The sequence below is a fragment of the Podarcis tiliguerta genome (assembly GCF_965153285.1).
Source record: "Podarcis tiliguerta genome assembly, chromosome: 8".
NCBI lineage: Eukaryota > Metazoa > Chordata > Lepidosauria > Squamata > Lacertidae > Podarcis > Podarcis tiliguerta.
The window spans coordinates 25,687,960-25,710,489 of NC_139541.1; the positions used below are offsets into that span (position 1 = coordinate 25,687,960).

The 22,530-nt window shown below is 47.3% G+C and overlaps 1 protein-coding gene across 4 annotated transcripts in view; it reads left to right on the forward strand.

Annotated features, from left to right (window-relative positions):
• CHD5 (chromodomain helicase DNA binding protein 5) overlaps positions 1 to 16,845 on the forward strand; it is a 62,460-nt gene extending 45,615 nt beyond the window's left edge. For all 4 annotated transcript variants that reach the window (XM_083452035.1, XM_083452037.1, XM_083452038.1 and 1 more), the window contains 12 exons: positions 243 to 402; positions 1,190 to 1,269; positions 1,649 to 1,778; positions 2,359 to 2,457; positions 4,255 to 4,389; positions 5,387 to 5,495; positions 7,146 to 7,278; positions 7,955 to 8,150; positions 10,124 to 10,287; positions 11,022 to 11,136; positions 11,281 to 11,331; positions 15,240 to 16,845. In XM_083452035.1, the coding sequence (XP_083308161.1) occupies positions 243 to 402; positions 1,190 to 1,269; positions 1,649 to 1,778; positions 2,359 to 2,457; positions 4,255 to 4,389; positions 5,387 to 5,495; positions 7,146 to 7,278; positions 7,955 to 8,150; positions 10,124 to 10,287; positions 11,022 to 11,136; positions 11,281 to 11,288 (1,329 nt within the window). In that variant the 3' untranslated portion in view covers positions 11,289 to 11,331; positions 15,240 to 16,845. The remainder of the gene's footprint in view (positions 1 to 242; positions 403 to 1,189; positions 1,270 to 1,648; positions 1,779 to 2,358; positions 2,458 to 4,254; positions 4,390 to 5,386; positions 5,496 to 7,145; positions 7,279 to 7,954; positions 8,151 to 10,123; positions 10,288 to 11,021; positions 11,137 to 11,280; positions 11,332 to 15,239) is intronic.
• The last annotated feature ends 5,685 nt before the right edge of the window (positions 16,846 to 22,530 follow it).

The following is a 22,530-nucleotide window of genomic DNA, read 5'->3' on the forward strand; positions in this document are numbered from 1 at the left end:
TCACTGTCCAGATTTTCATATTTTGAAATATGGCAACCCTAACCTAAATATCATTGTCTGGGTGATGATGTCATTAACCTGAATATCATTTCATTTTATTCACAACCTTTTGTTTCTTATACCCTGTAAGAAACGGTGTTCTTTAAACTTTAAGAAATAAATGGATTCTCTCTCTGTGGGGGGGTCTAACCCTATGTTCCTTGCACCTTCTCTCCCCGTACCCTGCCCATTCCTTGATCCAGGTTCAAGAGTTCGAACCTGTCAATGGGAAATACAGCACTCCTGACCTCATCCCGGAAGGCCTGGAGAGCAAAAAGGGAGGGGAGGTTCTCTCTTCGGACCCAAACACGCCTGTCCCAGCCAGCCCAGCTCATGGGCAGGTGGGGCCCACGTTGCAACCAGGTATGGCTGAAACATCCCCACCTGGAACCCTGGAAAGCCACTGCCAACCCATGTGTAGAAAAGACTGGGCTAGACTCAACATCAGGCAGCTGCTGGATTGATATACATGGTACCTCGGGTTACATACGCTTCAGGTTACAGACTCCGCTAGTCCAGAAATAGTACCTTGGGTTAAGAATTTTGCTGCAGGATGAGAACAGAAATCGTGCTCCGGCGGTGCGGCAGCAGCAGAAGGCCCCATTAGCTAAAGAGGTGCTTCAGGTTAAGAACAGTTTCAGGTTAAGAACGGATCTCCGGAACGAATTAAGTACTTAACCCAAGGTACCACTGTAATGCAAATTGGGGGGGGGGGGGGACTTTGATTCTCCAGATGCTACTGAACTACAATTAGGGTTGTAAAAACCAGTACAACCCGAAAGTTTTCTTTCAGGTTTTTTTTTTAGACAAACCCCAAAGTTGTTGAGTGATTTTTCAATTGACTTGCCTAAGATCCAGGATGTCAATTTCACCTTTGGAATCCCGGTAATGTCCAGGAAAATCCAGGCATATAGCAGCCCTGCTACAATGCCTATCACCCTTGGCCATTGGCTGTGCTCGCAGGGGCTGATGGGAGATGAAGTCCAGCACAACCTGGAGGGCCACTCCTAATACAATGATGGCTAATAGCTGTAGAAACAGAACCACCAGCCTTAATAATTTCCATGCAAGAGCCTAGAAAGCGATTTTTGTGTGCAGGATTTTGCCAAGCTGCCTGTATTTCATTTGCGGGCCTCGTCTCTTGTTTCAGACAAAGTGGATCCACAGCCAGGGATCCCCCAGGAAAAAGATCCTTTGGAGCAGAGGGCAAAAAAGCCACGGGAGAGCCAGGTAAGGGCATATCCTTTGAGTTAGGAGGGGCATCCTTGGGGCACAGATGGGGACTTAGGGTTGCAAGTGGGACGTTGAGATGTTGCAGATGGGTTGTTGGCAGCAGGTTAGTTAAAATAATAATAATATTGAATTTCACCCAGAAAGGGATAACCCAGAGTAAACTGGGAAAATATATGGGTTGGCATCAAGAAAATACTACTAATAATAACAAAGAAGAAAAAAGAAGGGTATGAGAAAGAGCAGTGGGGCTGATCCACCAGGGCGAATAGGGCACTGACCCACAGACTGCAGTCTACCTTCCAACAGCCCCCATCAGGATCAGACAAATTCATATTGGAAAGAGCCTGGGATGATGGAAACTCTGCTTTATGTTAAGGTGCCGGTGAACAGAGAGAAAACGGAGAAGGACGAGAAGGAGGAAATTGTGGTGGGACAAGCAAAACCAGGCGAAGAGAGCATCGAAGAGGGAGAGAGGGCGGAGCCTGTCCCTGAGCAGCCAGCAAAAGGTGTGGGGCTGATAAGATGCCGTGGGGAGGTGACAGTGCAAGAGCAATGGGTTTTGGGGGTTGACCGGTGCCTCAGAACGACCCATCAAACCAGACCCTGCTCTAGTTCGCTGGATGTCATTTTGCACCTGCAATATTGAGCCAGTGTGAGGAACGTGGGTTCAAAGCAAATCTTTATTGTCAATGACCAGCACTAAGAAAGAAAGCACATAGAATTATCTAAACGTGTATAATAGAGTGCAATAAAAAGTAGTGTAAATAAAGCTGCCTCGCATCATAGTGTGCACATCCATAGGATGAGGGGCTATATTATATGACCACACAGCACATAGCTAACCTATGGAACTCACTTCCACTGGAGGCAGTGATGACCAACAACTTGCATGGTTTTAAATGTGAGAGATGAGGCTATTAATATATTTGGGACGAAGCCCCAAAGAGGGCCATGTTATCCCCACTGCCCCAGGTGACAATTTCTGATGCAAAGCTGCCTGATGGAAAACTGTGTTCATCTCCTTGTTAGCTGATGCGAGGCTTTGCTTCCTTCCGCTCCTCCCTGCCTACCCCCCACCCTGCCCAGCTCCTGCAGATGAGGCCTCCCAGGAGAATGAAAAGCCAGCTGCAAAGCCGGAATCAAATGCCAGCCCTTGTAAAGGAAGCAGTAAAGAACCCAAGTCAGGTAAGAAGCCGCCTCTTCAGTTTTTACCCAGCTCAGCATGCATAGTCATAAGCAAATATAACTTTTCCTTTGTTTCTCATATCAAGGGTCAAAAGGGCTGTCCCTTTGGCCGCTACTGCAGATCCTGCTTGGGCTCCTCCCCACCAGTTTCTTGAGAGCCAACAACTTGCTCAATTTCCTCAAAAATCAATAACCACCACCACCACCACCACAACAATAGCAACAACTGATTATTTATACCGCGCGCATCTGGCTGGGCTTCCCCAGCCACTCTGGGTGGCTTCCAACAAAATATTAAAATACAGTAATGCATCAAACATTAAAAGCTTCCCTAAGCAGGGCTGCCTTCAGATGTCTTCTAAAAGTCTGGTAGTTGTTGTTCTCTTTGACATCTGGTGGGAGGGCGTTCCACAGGGCGGACGCCACTACTGAGAAGGCCCTCTGCCTGGTTCCCTGTAACCTGGCTTCTCGCAGCGAGGGAACCACCAGAAAGCCCTCGGCACTGGACCTCAGTGTCCGGGTAGAATGATGGGGGTGGAGATGCTCCTTCAGATATGCTGGACCGAGAAATCCTTGATTTCTCAGGATCGATTTCCTTTCTGTCCTGCGCAAATGTTCTGAAGGGTTTCTTAAATATCCCACCGTTACAACTGCAACGTGGGCAGGCAAAGGTCTAAGCGGCACTTGGGGCCTCTAGATGAGGTTTGCCAGGATAAAAGTCAGGGCATCTTCTTCCAGCTGAGCATGGCTTGAATGCCAAGCTCACCCTGGAGCATAGGAGGCAACGTTTAGGGGCCGTGACGGCTTCAGTCCCCACTACAAAATATTTGAGGGAGATGGGCTCCCACAAAGTTGCTGGGCATACCCATTCAAATGGTGTGTGTGTGTGTGCACTGTGTCACGTGATCAATTATGTGAGGCGGGACTCACCTGGGCCCCTACAATGTTTTATTCAACTTGGCACCCCTGCTCTGGAAAACCTGCTCCATCACACACTTGAAGGCTGCCAGCTTGGATGGCTTTTGAAGAGGGCTGGTCAAATTCATTGGGGAGAATAAGGCAATCAATGGGAACCAGCCATCATGGCTATGCTCTGCCTCCACTGTCTGTTTCTGAATCCCAGTTGCTGGAAACCACAGTGTGGGGAAGGAGGGGGCTCCTGTGCTCAGCTCCTGCTTGTGGTTTCCATTCATGGCCATCTGGTTGGCTACTGTTCTCCGCCCCCAGCAATTAACGAGTCACTTTTGATTAGCAATGAGGGATTACCCTGCATAGAGCCAGTGTTAGAGCAGGCAGACTTGATGGATTCCATCCACTTTACTCAGGATATTATTAATTTAGCAGCAACTAGCCATCGTTATATAGAACCCCTGCAAGACTCTGGTCTCCCTAAGGATTTCATTTGGTCTGCATTGTTAAGCAAACCCGCCCCCCCCCCCAATTCACCCTCTTTTTATGCTATATTCTTTATTGAAAAATAAAATATACATAATTACAAGTGTGCAGAGTACGACAGGAAGAAGAAGAAGAAGAAGAAGAAGAAGAAGAAGAAGAAGAAGAAGAAGAAGAAGAAGAAGAAGAGAACCTATGTAGAAAACAAAACAGAACAAAACAAAGTTATTGTAATTAACCGGACCTTAACATAATACAGCATTTATAAAAATGAATTTCCCCTGGTTGTCCATTGTGAGAATGGGATGCTGGACAGGACGGGCCATTGGCATGACCCACCAGGCCCTTGGTATGTTCTTATGTTTGTGTTCTTGTGATGGGGTGCCCCTGTGTTTTGCTAAGCAGATGATGCCAAGGCAGAAGAAAAGGAGCTGTCAGAGGCTCAGCAGAATGGAGAAAAGGAGGAGGAGGAGGATGGGAAGAAGGACGACAAGAGTGGGATCCGATTCATGTTCAACATCGCTGACGGGGGCTTCACAGGTACACGTGAGCAGGCCCCAACCTCCTGGAAAGCCAGCCTCCCCCTGTGAGATCCTGGTGGCTGAAGCTCTGTTCCTTCATTGGAGGCATGCTTCATTGTTACCATCTCAGCCCCATATTTTTGGTTGGAAGTTGGGAAGCTCAGAGCAGTGACTTATACAGAGACACGGCGAGCAGCACTCTCCTCAGAAGGAGGGGGCAATTCTGATCCAGTCGCATATGATGCATTACCTGCCCCAAGCAGAGGCTGAGAGGAAGGATGCAAAGCTAGGGCAGCAAGCTGGGCAGAGACACAGCAGGCAGCCTCCTCTGAGGGCAGATAATTCTGCCATGCCCTGCACAGGGAGTGACTGATGCAGAGACATGGCAGAATTGCTTGCCCTCTAACTGGGAGGAGGAAAGGACAGAGCAGTGAGTTATGCAGAGATGCGACAGGCAACGTCCTCTAAGTGTACCTAATTCTGCTATGCATTGGGAATTGTGCATTTCAAACTACTGATTTTTACTGTTTGGGGTTTGTTGTCTTAGATTGCATGCCCTGTGGGGTAGAATTTCTTACTTCATTAGTGTACAGAGCCGTGTACATTGATGGCACTATATAAAGAACTGTTCAATATTAATAATATTGGTAATAATAATAGTAATGACGATGATGAATTCACACAGAGGCATAACACAGGATCAGAGGTAAGGCAGAGCCCTGGCAACATGCATAGAAATGTAGGGAAGGGACCCTTAAGGCCCATCTAGCCCAACCCCCATGCAATGCAGGAACCGCAAGAATTTCTTGGCTTGGTTGCCTGGACTCCTGGGCAGCCTGCTGTCACTGGGCTCCCTGTGGAGTTAATAACAGCGGCCTCCCTTTGAGAGTTTGTGCAAGGCTTCCTACCCACAAGGGCTGTGGAAATGTCAAGCATTATTAAGCCTCCTCTTGACATTCCAGTCCGCAGCTGGTGTGGCGCCTGAAACGCAGCATCTCTCCGCTCTCACTTTACAGAACTGCACACGCTGTGGCAGAACGAGGAGAGGGCGGCTGTCTCCTCGGGGAAGATTTACGACATCTGGCACCGGAGGCACGATTACTGGCTCCTGGCAGGAATCGTCACGTATCCTTGCCGTGGTTATGGGAAGTCAGGGCTGGATGTGGCGGTGGTTTCCTTCAGCTGCCTCCTGCCGAGTCAGACCATTTCTCCATCTTGATCAGTATTGCCTACACTGACTGGCAGCAGTGGCTCTCCAGGGTTTCAGGCAGAGGTCACTCCTAGCCCTACCTGGAGGCGCTGTCGGGAATCGAACCTGGAACCTTCTGCATGCGAGGCAGATGCTCTAGCCCACTGAGCTACGGCCCTTCCCTGTTCCTGGCCCATGTCAATTTTGCACATATAAGTTGGTCCCACCCTGTTTCTGCATTAATGTGGGCTTATTATTATGTTTTGTTTTAAAAATGCACGCAGATTCGTATTCAGCTCCCTATTTTATCTTGTGTGCACATTTCCAAAGGTACTTAATCCTGAAATGTGCATTTTGGTATGTTTCTTGAGCTGAGGGCTCAAAACAGGGAGAAGTGTGAAATCCAAAGGGCAGTTCACATTCTTATTCGGCCAAGCTGCATACACAGAGATATAATAACCTAGGCAGCTGCCCAATCTGAGTCAGACCATTGGTCCATCTGGCTCAATGTTGTCTACTCTGACGGGAAGGGTCCTACGCAGCCCTACCGGGAGATGGCACTGGGGACTGCGCCAGATGGGCAGCATACAAATCCTTATTATTACTGGATTTTGTAATGAAAACAAATGCATCCAAAAAAAGCATATAACAGGGGCAAGTTCATGCAGAACCACAGTTTTTTCTCAGAAGATCTGGCCCTGTTCCAGGTGCCACGTAATACCCATTCCATATTTGTAAGAACTCGATCCTTTAGTGTGGTGGCATCTACACTTTGGAACTCCCTGCCTATTGAGATCTGGCAGACACCTTCACTCTATTCTTCTCGGTGCCTGCTAAAATTATTTTGGTTTTAGGCAAGTCTGCCTTGAGGTTTAGAAAGGTGATGCAAGTTTTAATCTGTTTTCAGTAGTCTATTGTTATTGAAACTTTTCAAAAAAATGAAATTATTGTAGTTAATTTTTTTTAGTGGTCATTTTATTGCTTTATCTTTTTGGTAAACTGCCCTGACGTGGGGGGTTTTTTTGGTGGTTTTTTTTAACAATCAATTTATTTTAAATAAATAAAATGAAATATTAGTGAACATGCAAAAATGCATTCCGTTAGGAGGAATGTGCATGAAGATTCTCTGGGATAATCTTCCATGAAAATTGCCCAAGCTGAAGTGGAAATGGGGCAAACCAACTTTAAGACTGGGAAAAGTAGAAATTGAAAGCTCCTTTCTACGTCTTTCTTTTCATTGGCTGTTCCCAGACTCTGAAACTCTCTTCCTAAAAAAGCCCGACTGGCTCCCACCTTGCTGTCCTTCTGTTAACAGGTGAAGACTTTCTTTTTCCAACAGGCTTTTGGGAACTGACTACTTTTAAGGAAAGGGGTGGTACTGTTATGTTTTTATTGTTATTATCTGTAGCTGTATTAATGTTTGATTGTTTTTTTAAATTACTCCCGTTTCTATGTTATCTGTAAGCCACCTTGAGTCTCTGTCAGGGAAAAAGGCAGGAATGAATGAATAAGTGAATGAATGGAGATGTTTCAGATGCCAGATGGTACTGTTGTTCCCTTAACGCCTCTCCCTTCTGCTGCCTAAGTCACGGCTACGCCCGCTGGCAAGACATCCAGAATGACCCGCATTATGTAATCCTGAATGAGCCCTTCAAGTCAGAGATCCACAAGGGTAACTACTTGGAGATGAAGAACAAGTTCCTGGCACGGCGGTTCAAGGTGGGTTTCCAAAAATACCCATTTGAGAGCGGCCACGTTTGCAGGGGATAAAACCTATCACCAGGTCTCAGCCACAGTAGCAAAGGCGAGCTTCCATGGACAGAGGCAGTGTACCTTTCAGGGTGGACTGATGTAAATCAGGAGCGGGGAGCATTTGCAGGCCTGCAAATGTTGCTGGACTCCCAGAATGATTCAGTTGAGGATGTAACATAGCCGGAAGGGTCCCCAGATGCCCTCACTCCTGGTGCAAACAGAGACAATTTAAATGGGTGTTTTAAATCTCCGCAGGCTGTCTTGATGTGCCTCCCCATCCGCATCCCCCTGTGTAATGGGATATTGAAAGGATAAGGCTATCAGTGGCCACTAGGCATGAAGGCTATGCTCTGCCTATACAGTAGCAGCAATGCTTCTCAATGCCAGTTGCTGGAAACAAGAGCACTCTTTGGGCTCCTGCTTGTGGGTTTTCCATTAGGGAACCTGCTTGGCCACTGTGAGAACAGGATGCTGGAGTAGATGGGCCACTGGCCTGATCCAGCAGGCTCTGCTTATGTTCTCCTGGTCCAAGTTTTGCACACTCTGCTGTTCCTCGGCTGCTGCTATCTGTGTCAGAGGCCACCTCTGCATCTTGGAGGATTCTGCAAGGTTAACGGCACTGCTCCCCGTATCCTCTTTGCAGTTGCTGGAGCAGGCACTGGTGATTGAGGAGCAGCTCCGCCGGGCAGCATACCTCAACATGACCCAGGACCCCAATCACCCGGCCATGGCCTTGAACGCTCGCTTGGCTGAAGTGGAGTGCCTTGCTGAGAGCCACCAGCACCTCTCCAAAGAGTCCCTGGCGGGGAACAAGCCCGCCAACGCCGTCCTTCATAAAGGTGGGTGTTTCCCAAAAAGGGACTGCTTTCCCTGCTCCCTTGACTCCCTCCACCTCGTCTGCTTCTCCCATGCCAGTTGGGAGAGTGGTGGCTGTAGGAATAACGAGGACAACAGGAGGTTGAAGCCAGGTGAGTTATGCAGAAGCACACTGGCAAGCATGCTCCAAGCAGGCTGCTAGCTAGTTCTCTAGTAAAAAGGTAAAGGGACCCCTGACCATTAGGTCCAGTCGTGGCCGACTCTGGGGTTGCGGTGCTCATCTCGCTTTATTGGCTGAGGGAGCCAGCATACAGCTTCCGGGTCCTGTGGCCAGCATGACTAATCCACTTCTGGCGGACCAGAGCAGCACACGGAAATGCCATTTACCTTCCCGCCGGAGAGGTACCTATTTATCTACTTGCACTTTGACGTGCTTTCGAACTGCTAGGTTGGCAGGAGCAGGAACCGAGCAACGGGAGCTCACACCATCGTGGGGATTCGAACCGCTGACCTTCTGATTGGCAAGCCCTAGGCTTTGTGGTTTAACCCACAGCGCCACCCGCGTCCCATCGAGTTCCGTAATCCTGTAGTTCTGTAGAGGCTCCTTTTATTAGCAGAAGTCAACAATTGGAAACAGTAGTGAAACCACTCTGAACATGACGTATTTCCATCTAAGCACATTTCCAGCATTAACAAATACATGTGTTAGCAGGTGTTTCCCTAAAATGTTTTCCCTGATCCTTGATTATGTCTGCATCCCCGGTCATGCTGCAGCCAAGCGTTATGTCTAGTAACCAAATCTGTGAGAGGACAAATGGTCAGGGGAAAACCCTGTTTGCTAGCCAAGAAGGCAAAAGGTCAGGGAGCGTGGGCGCAATGCTCCTTGGCACACTGTTGCATGCATGGTCCGAGGTTTGCCTCAGCACAGGTGGAGTGTCACCTCCACAGTGGCTAAGAGAGGAAAGAGCTTTTTCAGGTTGTAAGGGAACCTGAACTCACACTATTAGCTGTGCTGTGGGAGCACTGGCAAAATGAACTACTCGGATCAACAACAACAGCAGCAGCAGCAGCAGCAGCAGCAGCAACAACAACAACAACAACAACTGGAATTTAAATGTCTGCAATCAGTAAATATAACTCTGTGTGCGTTGTGGGTGTGGGAAGGAGGGGAGAGTTTGCACAGTAAGAACACCCCCAAAGGGTGTATGACTCATCTCTCTCTGCAGAGAGGGCGGCCAAGATGGAAACCAGGCCTCACAGGGATTGGAAGTTGGGGATGTTTAGACCAGAAAAGGGTATATGAACCCATCTTCAAATATCTGAAGGGCTGTCCCACGGAAGATGGAGCAAGCTTGTTTCCTCCTGCCCCAGAGCACAGGACCCGAACCAATGGACTCAAATTGCAAGAAAGGAGATTCCTATTAGACATTAGGAAGAACTTTCTGATGGTAATAGCTGCTCTACGATGGAATGCAGCTCCTCAGAAGGTGGTGGACTCCCTTTCATTGGAGATTTTTCAACAGAGGTTGGATGGCCGTCTTTCAGGGATTCTTGAGCTATGATTCCTGTATTGCAGGGGGTTGGACTAGATTGGGGGGGTACCTTCCAACTTTACAATTCTGTGCCATGGACTTTCATAGCTTTTTGGGCATCCCATTGGTTACAATTCTCTCTCAGAATCTGATCCCATAATCAGCCCACCAGGCTCACTTTTCTGTATAGATCAGGAAAACAATAAACGATTTAATTTATTTAAATTTTTATAAATGCTGTTGCATTAAAAAAACACTAACAATTTTATCATGGGATAGGTTTTCATGGGCTGCACTGTGCTCTGTTAGATGCACCCACAGCTAATGGATTTCCTATGGTGGCATGTACTGAAATAAAATATAAGAAATGGCAGCCTAAGTTACACAGAAGGAAAAATCTGCGGTGTTCCCAGATGGGTTGGGTACAGGTTTCTGGGACTCACAGGTGCCCAACTGTCTTGCAGTCCTAAACCAGCTGGAAGAGCTGCTGAGCGACATGAAAGCCGATGTGACTCGGTTGCCCTCCATGCTTTCCCGCATCCCACCTGTGGCCGCTCGCCTCCAGATGTCCGAGAGAAGCATCCTGAGCCGGCTGACAAACCGGGGGAGCGACCCCAGCATCCAGCAGGTTAGAGGCAGGGTGCATCAGCACACCCAGAATGCACTCCTATTTTCTCTGGAAAGCCTTTCCCCACTAATTGGGGGGGGGGGGCTTGGGTTTTTTGTGTGTGGCCAGATGTTCTGTGTGGAGTCGTAAAGAAATGAGACAAACTATTTATCCGTTTGGGATGCAATTGCATTCCAGATGTCAAAGAGAACAATAACTACCAGACTTTTAGAAGACATCTGAAGGCAGACCTGTTTAGGGAAGCTTTTAATGTTTGATGCATTATTGTATTTTAATATTTTGTTGGAATTTTGGAATATTTTGAGTGGCTGGGGAATATTTGGAATATTTTGAGTGGCTGGGGAAGCCCAGCCAGATAGGCGGGGTATAAATAATAAATTATTATTATTATTATTATTATTATTATTATTATTATTATTATTCCAAACCATATATCTGTTGGGGATGCAATTGCAATTCAGCTGACCCTGTAGCAATTCAAATTCAAGCCTATTTCTCCTCTTCCCTTACTTGCAACCCCACCCCATTTGAAATTGAGATTATAAATTCCATGGGGCAAAGGGTTGTTCTTTTGCTAAAGTTATTTTCTACACAGCATCAATCGTCAGCAGTTAAAAAAATCATTGTAATATTGATGGTTTCTTTGTTTCTAAATGTTATCCACCCAGAGCCTTTGGGGACGGATTGGTTTGTGTTTTCAAATAAATGCTCTTCCCCAACTCCACCCTCTCCAGGCCTCTTTTGGCTCCTCCCAGATCTACAGCAACAACTTTGGCCCAAACTTCCGTGGTCCAGGACCAGGTGGGATTGTCAACTATAGCCAGATGCCCCTGGGACCTTACGTGACGGGTGAGTTGAGGTTCCTTGCAGCTGCCCCCTCTCATTTCTCTCTCTCTCTCTCTTCTCTTAAGAGTACAAATTTTAAAGTGGGGGCCATGAGTCAAAAAACAAAAGGGCATTGGGCAAGCCAGCTGTTTTCTCTCTTATCAATAGATATTTAGCCGTTTGCGAGAGTTTCCTCTGCAGTTCTCATTGCTACGAGAGGTAAGGCCACGCTTATTACTCTCTGATAAACTGTGTTCTGTCATTCTGTCTTTGGGCAGGGTGGGGGTGGCTGGCACTGCTGTGACCAGCTTAGTCTTCCTGCAGGTGGCAAACTTGCAACCTTTGGAGTTCGCGTTGTCACCTGACGGGCAAAACCTTGGTTGATTTGATCCCCTGAGCTTTATGCTGTGATTCTAAGGGTGCTTTCTATGGCGCAACCCCCGGTTAACACAGCAAGTAAACATGCAAAAGGTTCTACGGCACAACAATCCATTAATTATGCTTAGCCAGTTGAATTTGTAGGGAGTCAAAAGGCACCTGAAACAAAAGGCATTCCTCTGTTAAAAGGATTTTTTAAATGAAAGCATGTGCTCAACAAGTACTTTTTCTGGTAAGTACAAAAATAAAATCACAATGCAATAAAAAATTATATTTTAAAAACATTTTGCCCTATTAACTATAGCCATCTTCCACCAGCCAATAGGTTCTAACTCCCCCTCTCTGATTAATCTACCTGATTAATCAGTGCAGCACTCTTTCTTGGTATTAATTAAAATTATGTTATATGGGAGGTCCAACCTTAGTGACCTTGATCAGCAACAGCACCGGGGTGGGCAGATGCAAAATAGGCCAGTGCTTCTCCTTTAAGAGTTGGGGGGGGGGGAGGAGAGATTTCAGTAGGGAGAGCACGCAGGAATAGCTGACTAGGGGATAGCTGATGCGCCTGCTGAAATTCTCTCTTCTTTGGAACTCTTAAGCACCCCCCCTCTTTTCCCTCCTATGGAACTGCCTGCCCCCCAAACTTGCTCCCTTCCATTCTTTGCATGGATTGAAGCTCAGAGGTCCCTTGCCCAGATATCCTGAGTCTAGGACCTCACCTCTTCCAGCCCACTGGACTTGTCTCTCCCAAGAGCTCTCTGGATCCTGACACCTGCACTGCAAAATGGCCTTTGCTGGGAGTCGCCCCCACCTTTTAATCATCACCCCATTTTAACAGCCTTCCCCTTTCAAGCCTCAGTAGCTTTTAAAATGTTTTATTTCTCTATTCTTATGTCTTTCTATTAAATTCATATCCCTTCTTTATTTCCCTGTTAAACTCATCTCTTGCATTGAACCTGAGAGGGGGACTTAACCATTTACCCCCCCTGCACTTATCCTCACAAACACTCCTGCAGGTAGGTTAAGCTCAGGTGGCTGAGTGGGGATATGAACCCAGGGCATCCCAAGTACTATTCTGACACTTCAACACTACATTCTGCTCTCTCTAAAAGGAATAGATCACTAGAGGAGCTGGCTTTCTTCTGAGAATCTTCATAGAGAGATGCCATTTTGGGGGTGAAAAAATTAATTGAATTAGGTTTGAATCCCTGGGCTCAAAATTGTGGTTTACTTGGGGCTATTCATCTTAACCCTCATGACAACCTGGTGAGGTAGCTTTGGCCAAGAAAGAGAATCTGCACATCAGACTAATCAAAGAGCTTTTGCTTCTCCTCAGGAAGATGAAGTTATTTAACAAACAGTGGATCTCAAATGGGGAATTGTCAGCATCCTTAGCAAACCACAATTCCTGAGTTTATTTATTTGCGGAGCTGTGACAGTTAAGTCTGCTGTGTTGCCTGTGTATATTTGTTGTGAAAATACTCAAGAGCAAGGACCAATGAATCTGTCGATTTCAGTTTCTAACTATTTCCAGTCTTTAAAAAGTCCTCATGCATTTTACCTAATATACACATTTTCTGCAGTATTTATTAATATACACATTTTTGGCAAGTCATTTAACCTAATACAACCCATTTTCATTCAATATTTTCACTGTCCATTTATTCTTACCCCCTGCTCAATTCCTGATCCACAAGAGGACCTTTCCTCTTATTCCATGACTAGCACTCAGAAGTCTTTGGTGCTATAATTCAACCTTAAATTGTGGTGCATTCTGTAGCCGCCCCCCCTGCTTCTTAAGAACTCAACAGATGTTGTTGGCCCAGGGTGCATGGCCGGGGGTTGGACTAGATGACCCTTGGGGTACTTTCCAACTCTTCAGTCCTAAAATTCTATGAATAATTACCCTTTTTCAAATTTTAAGGAAAGGGATTGGCAGATGGTCCATCCACCATTGGGCCCAGTTCTGTGGTTTATCACAAGAACCACTCTGTGGAACCAGGAAACTGGCCAGAAAGAGGTTCTTTCTAAGGAGGAAGCAGGTGCGGCCTGGAATATAAGAGGAATGTCACCCTCATCCCAGTTTGCTGCTGCTGACAGTCTTCAGGATTGGGCAGAAACCCAGTTTCCCCACACGGCTTCCAATGGCCTCCACATGGCAGCTACTGCCTGCCTCTTAAGCGGACTCTCATTGAGGAGTTGCTTCTATCTTTAGATCCAGACTGAAGAGTCTGGGGAAGCAACCTTCCAGGTCCTCACTTGTTTCATAAGAACGTAAGAAGAGCCAGCTGGATCAGGCCAATGGGCCATCTAGTCTAGCATCCTGTTCTCACAGTGACCAAGCAGATGCCCCAAAAGGAAACCAGCAAGCAGGATCTGATCACAAAAGCCCTCTCCCCTCATGTGGTTTGCAGTAACTAGCATTCAGAAGCATTGTTGCCTCACAACCAGAGCATAGCTATCAATAGCCCTGTCCTCTCAATATATCAACAGCTCATCTCCTTCACTTCAGATGCTCCTAGACCAGGGATTGCCAACCTTTTTAGACCTGTAGACATGTCTGGGTTTTTTCGAGAAAGTGCCTTGAGCACCTCCTTCCTCTTCAGATCATTCACACAGAGGGAGAAAGTGCCTGCACGCTTCATTTGTCCAGGTTGAATCCGAATTACCATATTTTTCGCTCTATAAGACGCACCAGACCACAAGACGCACCTAGTTTTTGGAGGAGGAAAACAACAACAAAAAAATTCTGAATCTCGGAAGCCAGAACAGCACTGCTGCGCAGTGAAAGCAGCAATCCCTCTTGCTGTACTGGCTTCTGGGATAGCTGCACAGCCTGCATTCGCTCCATAAGACGTACACACATTCCCCCTTACTTTTTAGGAGGGGAAAAGTGAGTCTTATAGAACAAAAAATACGGTAATTGGAGCTTCAAAATGCACATAGACCTAAAAGAGGAAGTGGGAAAGAGCTTCTTTCCCAACCTTCTGCTTCAGCTCTATCTACTTTCCTGACCGAGGTGGGTGTGAGTGGGGAGGGGGCTTCCAGAAGCTCCCTGGGTGGCAGCAGAGTACCTCAAGGGAACTGTTGTGCCCTTGAATGCCACGTTGACCATCCTTGCACTGGGCCATCCATTGAGTCAGCCTGAAAGGCTTGTTGAAAGTGCTTGCATGTTCATTGGGAAGCTGACTGCCCATGCAGAAAGGTCAAAGTTCCTTGTGGTGTGCCTGTTCTAGCTGCCATTCAGGTGATTTGGGGAGTGCAAGGCAATGCCACCACTCACCTTCACCGGCCTCGGCCATCTCCATGTCCTCTGTGTGTCACCAGCTATGCCTTTTCTCTGCATCACATAAGAAGGCTGCAATCCCAAATGTAGCTCCAAGGATGCCTTTTTGCATCTTTGGGATTTGACTGCTGCAAATGCATTCCATATGGGGCTCTAGTCAGAAATAAGGCATCTCCTTAACAGGGTTTGAAATCTTGTGGTCCATACTGGCTTCCCTGCTTTTAAAAATGACATTGGTCAGGCCACATGTTTAATACACAAATTGACCCTGGCTCATGATGGAAGTACCTCATAGAATCATAGAGTTGGAAGGGACCCTGAGGATCATCTCAGCCCAACCCCCTGCAATGCATCTGTCCCATACAGGGATCAAACCTGTTATGAGGACCACACTCTAACCAACTGAGCCATCCAGGCTGAACTCAGTCCACGGAACATAATCCCTCCATTTTTGTCCTTTCAGCAACACCCAATGGACCTCTCTTGAGCCACCTGGATATAAAGGTCCACGAGCCCCTGAAAGATGGTGCAACCTTAGACTGCAAGGGACAGCATTGCGATGTCATCTGCATCGAAGATTGAAGGCCAGTCTTGGTGGCTCTGGGCTTGCTGTGTTCACATCTCAAAGTGTTCTTCAAAACAAGGACAACCCCCCGCATCCCTTGGGCCATTTCACAAACTTCCTTGAGACAGCAAGATTTTCACTTCCTTGTATCTTGGGTTTTTCTTTCGCACTTTCTTATCGAGGACTTGAAAGGTTTGTTGGCTGGATTACAAATGGATTAATCAGTTTTTCGCCTGGATGCTGTCCCCCTTTCTTACGCAGCTGATTGAGAGACTGGGAGTAGGTGCCAATGCGCTATTCCTCCCCCCACCCCCGCCCAGAGATGTGTGGCAGTCATGACTCAAGTGGAGAACCTTGCTAATGCCTGTTTGGCCTGTGCTTGGAAAAGGTACAAGCTCCCTCTCTGAGCTCAGACGTTGAGCAGGCTAGGTTGGGTAAACTGAATGCTGCTGCTGCTGTGTCAAGGAGGGTCTGAACTGTGGTTGTGCTCAATCCAGATATGTGTTCAAGACTAAGGATGCAACCCGCATTTGAACGAAAAAGCCAACTGAGGTTCAAAAAGAAAATATGGACACCAAGGTCTCTGTCCAGCCAAAGACTCCCGTCGCTTTCTGCAGGAGTTAACCGTTCAGTTAACTCTCTGTCCCATTGAAATCAGTGGGACTTCAAAGTGTTTAATGTTGTTTGGCTAATGGTCATGGTGTAAAGGATTGAAGGCTTTGCAAGGGTCAAGCAATGTGCTTTTTAATTGGCTCCAGTAATGAGGGCTATGAAAGCACCAAGCATGTCCTCTTCAAGGCCTATCTCACATGTGTGCATCTGTTGCTTGATTTCCCTCTGCTCAGTGACAGGCAGGTAAACTTGACTGCACCAAAAAGAGTTGTGGTGGTACAAAAGTTCTGTCTTTGGGGTTTGTGAATGCTCATTCCCAAGCAATGCAACGAAGGCATCATGAGCTGTCCTGCTATCCAGTGATGAATGTGCATGTGTGAACCAGGCCTGGGTGTACCTTGATCAAACTTAAAAGGAGATGCATTAATGTGCATTGGGATGTGAACACACAGTAGAAAGTCCTCAGTGCCCCTGAGCAAAAACCAGGGCGAGGAGACAAGGGGGACGCATCCCAAAGTGAATCTACAAGTGCCCAGATATGAAAACATCAATCCAGAATTGTTGATTTGATTTCGTTGGTCCACCCCTTGCCATGACCACTCTGGTCTTTCCCATAAAATGAAGACAGCTGTATATAGCTCTTCCAGAGTGTAATCTGGGCTTGGCCCCTTTCCACCTGTATATGCTTGAGCAATCTGTTCAAAGGGCCTGGATGCCTTCCTTTTTACCAAGCCTCCACTAGCCAGTGTCCCCATGTGCCAGTGTCCCCATGCCCCTGTTGTCTAAATCCCCAAAATGTGCCCTGATCTACGGAGAATGCCCTCTGCCCTGGATAGGTGATGGCCGAAGTGAAGGAGAGATCAGTTGCCCCAGGGTTCCAGGCAAACAGGAAGGCAAGCTCATACAGAGTGTGCCAGTGTCCTCACCCCCCTGTTGTCTAAATCCCCAAAATGTGCCCTGATCTATGGAGAATGCCCTCTGCCCTCGATAGGTGATGGCCGAAGTGAAGAAGAGATCAGTTGCCCCAGGGTTCCAGCTAAACAGGAAGGCAAGGCAAGTTCAGCACCATGGAGAGCGGTCAACCTGTGGGTTTGAAGACCATGGTCAGCAATCCTGCAGCGGACATAGGCCATAGGTCTTAGCAATGTCTTGGAGCAACCTTTATAACCAGGGCTTAGTATTCCTTTAAGTAAAGCCCCCCCCCATGCCCCTTGAAAGCTATATCTGGCCATTTAAAGGGGCAGGGCCTTTCTTTGCATCTGCTGGCTTCTTCTAAGGCCCCAGGGTTTCAAGCTGTGGAGATACCTCCTCAGGGTAATCCTGACCCTTTGAGGATCCTGTGAACCAAGGTGTTAGGGGTTATTGTGCCTGTGGCTCCATATGGTGAGGACCAGGGAATGGTTCCATCTCCTCCTTGGGGCTGCCATTGAAGGAGGACTTTGCCTTTGAGGAGTCCTGATCTGCGCCCATGACAAAAACCAGTATTTCCCCAACAAGAAGACCTTCGTATTCATTTTTGGTGGGTTACGTGAGTATTGCAGGCACCCAGTGGATGATCCTAGGATGTGTGCCTCAAGTCCCTGCTATTTTGAATGTTCCCCCCACCCCCCTTTTCGGATGCTTTCCTGCTATTTATTTCCCCACTGTGCTGTTCAGAGAAGGTTGCACACTCATCCTTTTCAGCGCATGAGCACAACACTCAGTTATTGGGCAATTGTTTTAACAGATGAACCGAAGCTACTGCCTGACCACAAAGCTTCTCCAGCTCCATTCGATTAAGTGAGGGTGGGAGTTTAGTTCCTCATGGTACACACAAGTGCAATGCCAGGAGAGAAAGGCAGAATGTGGAGAAGACCAGAATGGTTTCCTGTGAGCAGCTCAGGATGCCTTATTAGACTCCTAGATCTTTCTGAACTCTGACATCTGGAAGCCTTAGCAAACCATGTCCAGCTGAGGGGTTGGCCATTGCTGGACTTCTGATATGCTACAACACTGACTAGCGCTTGCTGGCTGCTGGGAGTTGGGAGTCCTACAAGATCTGGACAGCCCTTGATGTTGGGGTTGGCCAGAATGGAAAGCACCCCATTTTCCCTCTTCCTGGCCATCGGATTTACTAGTTTTAGTATTGACTCTGCCTGCTTGCCAAACAGTGGCTAGAAGTGTGGTTTTTGCTCTGTACCATTAATTAACTTGGGTCTTAGAAATACAGGCAGATGGATAGAGAGAGGCCTGCCTCTAGGTTGCTCGTGTGTAGGATTGACAACAAGCCAGCATTTCATTGCTTTGAGCAGGATATCCATATAGTAAAGTGATCGGTTTTGCAGTCCGAAAACCAGTGAGCTTTAGAGTCTGCTGGGATCTTCCCCTGAGTTTCTTTCGCTGGCTCCACCCACCCCACCACCTGCCTGCCGTGACCATTTCCTTCTGGCTTTGCCAAGGGTGTCTCAACTCTTGTTTAAGGACCCCTCTTTCCCCCTCCTCCCCTATCTGAGTAGAAAGTCTGGCTCTTAAGCTGGGAGCATAAATGCAGGTGAGACCAGCTAGATTTCCTAACACGGGTTGTGGGGTAATGAGAAAAGTGTTCCAAGCTACTTTGTCATATTGCTCCTGTGTTTTTATTTCTGTGATACCAGCAAGTGGGACATCAAAGCAGTGCTCTCCCCACCCTTGGGTGGCCTTTCTGGCAAGTTTATAATGCCACAAACTGTGTCTCCCCACCCCCTTTGAATTCTGTGAGTGTCTCAAAGGGTTTTGCCCCCCTGCTTTTTGTTTTGTTTTGTTTTTTAATTTTTGTGTTTTAATAAATCATTTAAAAAAGGAAACTCGAGGGAATGGCTGGCTGGTTCTTCTCCTGGCTCCCACCAACCTTCTGCTCTTCAGAAGATGGGAAGAGGCACGTTTACAGAAACACTTTTGACATGACATTTGTCATTGTAAGGAATGAGGAGTCTGGAGTCAATCTGAACCCGCACTAACCATCGCTTGCTACTACCCCATGATTTAAAGCCCAAGGAGAAAACCTGTGGGTTCATCAGAACCTTAGGTCACCCCAGGTAACAAGTGCCAATTTAGCAATCTGCCTCGTGAAGCTCCTGGTAAAAACAAAAGACTGACACAGAGATTAATTGTGATTCAAGTGACCCCGAGGGGCTGGGTTTGGCTCAGGACAGGATTCTAAACAATCCACACAAAAGTACAGCATATAGATTTATTCTGGATTAATAAAATAGCAATATAAGGACTCTGTTACTCAATAAGGGGGGGAAAAGGTTTTCTTTATTATTTATTTATTTATTTATTTATTTATTATTTTTAAAGGTCACTTGGGGATTTGGGGAATATTTGGGACAAAATGCATACACCCCAAACTGCAAAGCTTCTTAGCCTAAGCTAGAAGATACTTTGTCACCATAAGAACATAAGAAGAACCTTTTCGGATCAGGCTGATGGACCATCTTATCCAGCATCCTGTTCTCATAGTGGCCAATCACATGCCTGTGGGATACCTGCAAGCAGGACTTGAGCCCAAGCAAGTTCAGGCTTGCATAGGTGGAATGTTTCTCCTGTGTGCATCCTTGCATATAGAAAACTACCAGCAAGCGCAATTACACCCCCTCCGCACACACAACCTGTTCCGATCAGAGTCCGTGGGACTGTTGTGGCGTCCAGTCCGCTTCCTCTGGGCCAACCTGCTTCTCCCGGCTACAGCAGAGTATCATGCGCAATGGTGTGCCTTTGTGGAAGGAATCTCAGCCATGCAGTAAAATTCTCGTACAGCAGCTTTCTGTTCTATGAAGCTTTATTGTACAGCAGCAAAACAAATATTCAGTCAGGAGAAAGCGAAGACATGATGACTCTCCTGTTGCAGCCAAAACAGAAAAGTAAAGATGTTCACATAACAAAGATGCGAACACCCACTCCCCCAGTGACAGGACGTCATTTCCCTTGAGCTGTTAACCCTGTAAGCTCTGGGTATCCTCACACAATCCACGTTGTAGTTTTCACAGTGTCTAAGCCTGCCCTCACAATCCTAGGCACTCTCTATCCCCCAAACCTTGTTCTACCCACCCCACTTACTGATGGAGGGGGAGGCTGAGATTCCAAGTCCCAGCCAAAGAAGAATTCAGGTCCCACAATCCTAACCTTGTACCTGGATGTGAGTATTCTGTGCCCCGGCACCCTTATTTCCAAGCCTTGGAACATGGGAGTTGTGGCTGCAACTGTTATTCATACGGACCTGACACCTGGTCTGTATGGAAACAGTTGGGCCCTCTGCTTCCTGAAGCCCTGTTGCAGACTATGCCATGCTGGCAATACAGAAAGTACAGGAGCTATCTGGGCTGAGATGCCAGCTGAGGGTCATGTGGAAAAGATTGTGCCACCTATCTTAAAGTATACACGCCACCTTCTGTTAGGGCATTGGACTAGGACCTGGCAGTCCAGAGTTTTCTGTTGCTGAAGGAGCATTTGAGCCTGCTCCCAGGTGGCTCCCCAGCCTAAACAATATTCTCATTCATAAACGATGCCAGTGTAAAATCAGTGAGCATTGCAAGGAAGAAACCAACCAACACACACACACATTGTTCATATGACCTAGTCTCACTTGCCATTCTTTCCTCACAGGGAGCCAGTGGTGGTGTTGTGGTTCGAGTGTTGGACTGGGACCCAGGAGACGAGGGTTAAAATACCCACTCATCCAGGAAGCATGCTGTGTGACCCTGGGACCAGGCACAGCCTTATCAAGCTTGCCTACCTCACAGGGTTGTTGTGGGGGTTCAATGAGGGGGAGGACCATGTATGCCACCTTGAGCAACTTGGAGGAAAATACAATCAATCAATCAATCAATCAATCAATCAATCAATCAATCTTGGGAGCTAGAGGTTCGGCCAGACAAAATATCAGCTTGTCTCCCGTTCCTTCTGCTCCTGCCCTGTGGTCCAGAGCAGAAATGAGAGAGTAACAATCATACAGTGTCAGAGCTAAGAATTAAGTAAGGAAAATTGATGTGAAACTCTCCCTCATGGTCCCCTTATGGGTTTTGTGGCAGGGCTGCTTCCTAGCCCTGACAGCGCTTGTTGTGGGAGGACCGTCAGTCAAATTGCACCCTTCTGGTCTTGGTTTCTGCATTGCCAAATTTGTCTTTCTTTTTCAAATGTTGTCCTCTAGCTATAGGGAGAGGCAGGGAGTCCTCAGCTGCCTGGGAATCTTAAGTGACAGCAAGCAGCCGGTTTCCCAGCGAGCTTGGAAGGAGATGTCTGATTGGAAGAGACAAATCCATGTCTGAAGGCCTTAAAGGAAGCAAAAGGTCAGGAGCTGGACATTTCCCCATAACGCTGGAGATCTGGATCTCAGTTGGCTCAAGAAGGGTCTGTGGGAATCGCAAAAGAGGCTCCTCTTGACTTGACTTCCCTGCCCCCTCCATGCAGCTGATTTTGTGGGGAGTGGGGGCTGTGGACTAGAAAAGGTTGTTTCCTGCCTGGGGTTCTGAGGTGCTGCTGGCCACCACAAAAGCAGAAACGGGAAACCTCAATTGGCTTCAAGTCATTCTGTGTTGGTTGCACTGAAAATTTTCCTTGGAATAGGCCTGTCAGTCACTGGCAGGGCTGCCACAGGTATTCATAGCATTTGTAGAATCATAGATTTGGAAGGGACCACGAGGGTCACCTAGTCTGACCCCCTCTCCTATTGCGGGAATCTTTTGCCCGACATGGCTCTCACACCCATGACCCTGAAATTAAGAGTCTCAAGCTCTTATCGAATGAGCTACCTCTTTCTCAAAAGTGCCCTTTTAGTCCCAGAACAAAACATGAATCAATTGAATGATGAGCCCAGAGTGCAACACACTCATTCTTCCCAGCCTGCCTCCTCCGAACCCTCTTGGAATAAGTTGTTTTTGTTGTGCAACCACATCTAGTCTGACCGGATGAATCGCTCCCAGCACAGAGGAGCAGCAACGAGGCTGCCCATGGCCTCACTGCACGAGTCCCTGTTGGCAGTTATGCTTCAATTCTGCTTCTTCCTTAGTATTTTTATTTAGCATTATGGTTTTATCACACTTTTCCTCCAAGAAGCTCAAGGTGGCATACATGGTTCTTTCCCGCCATTTTTTAATCCTCGCAAAACAACCCTGCGAGGAAGGTTGGACCGAGAGGCAATGACTGGCTCCATGAGACTCAGAGCTGAGCAGGAATTTGAACCCAAGTCTCCCACAATTAAGAGCATAAGAAGAGCCTGCTGGATCAGGCTGGTGGCCCATCTTCCTGTTCTTACAGTGGCCTCTTATGAGAAATCCACAAGCAGGACCGAAGCCGAAGAGCCCTCTCTCCTCTTGCAGGTTTCAGAAATTGGCATTCAGACACATTATTGCCTCCATCTGTGGAAGCAGAGCATAGCCACCAAGAGCCCTCTGCTCCAAATTTCAACACTTCACTCTTCACCTCCCCAGCTTCCACCAGCCTTCCACATCGAAGCATTATTCTGAAGATGCAATAAAATTCACAGTTGTAAAGATTATTCTGAGGTACTGGGCATAGAAGGACCAAAGACAGAGACTTTTAGAGGCCCAAGCCACCAGTG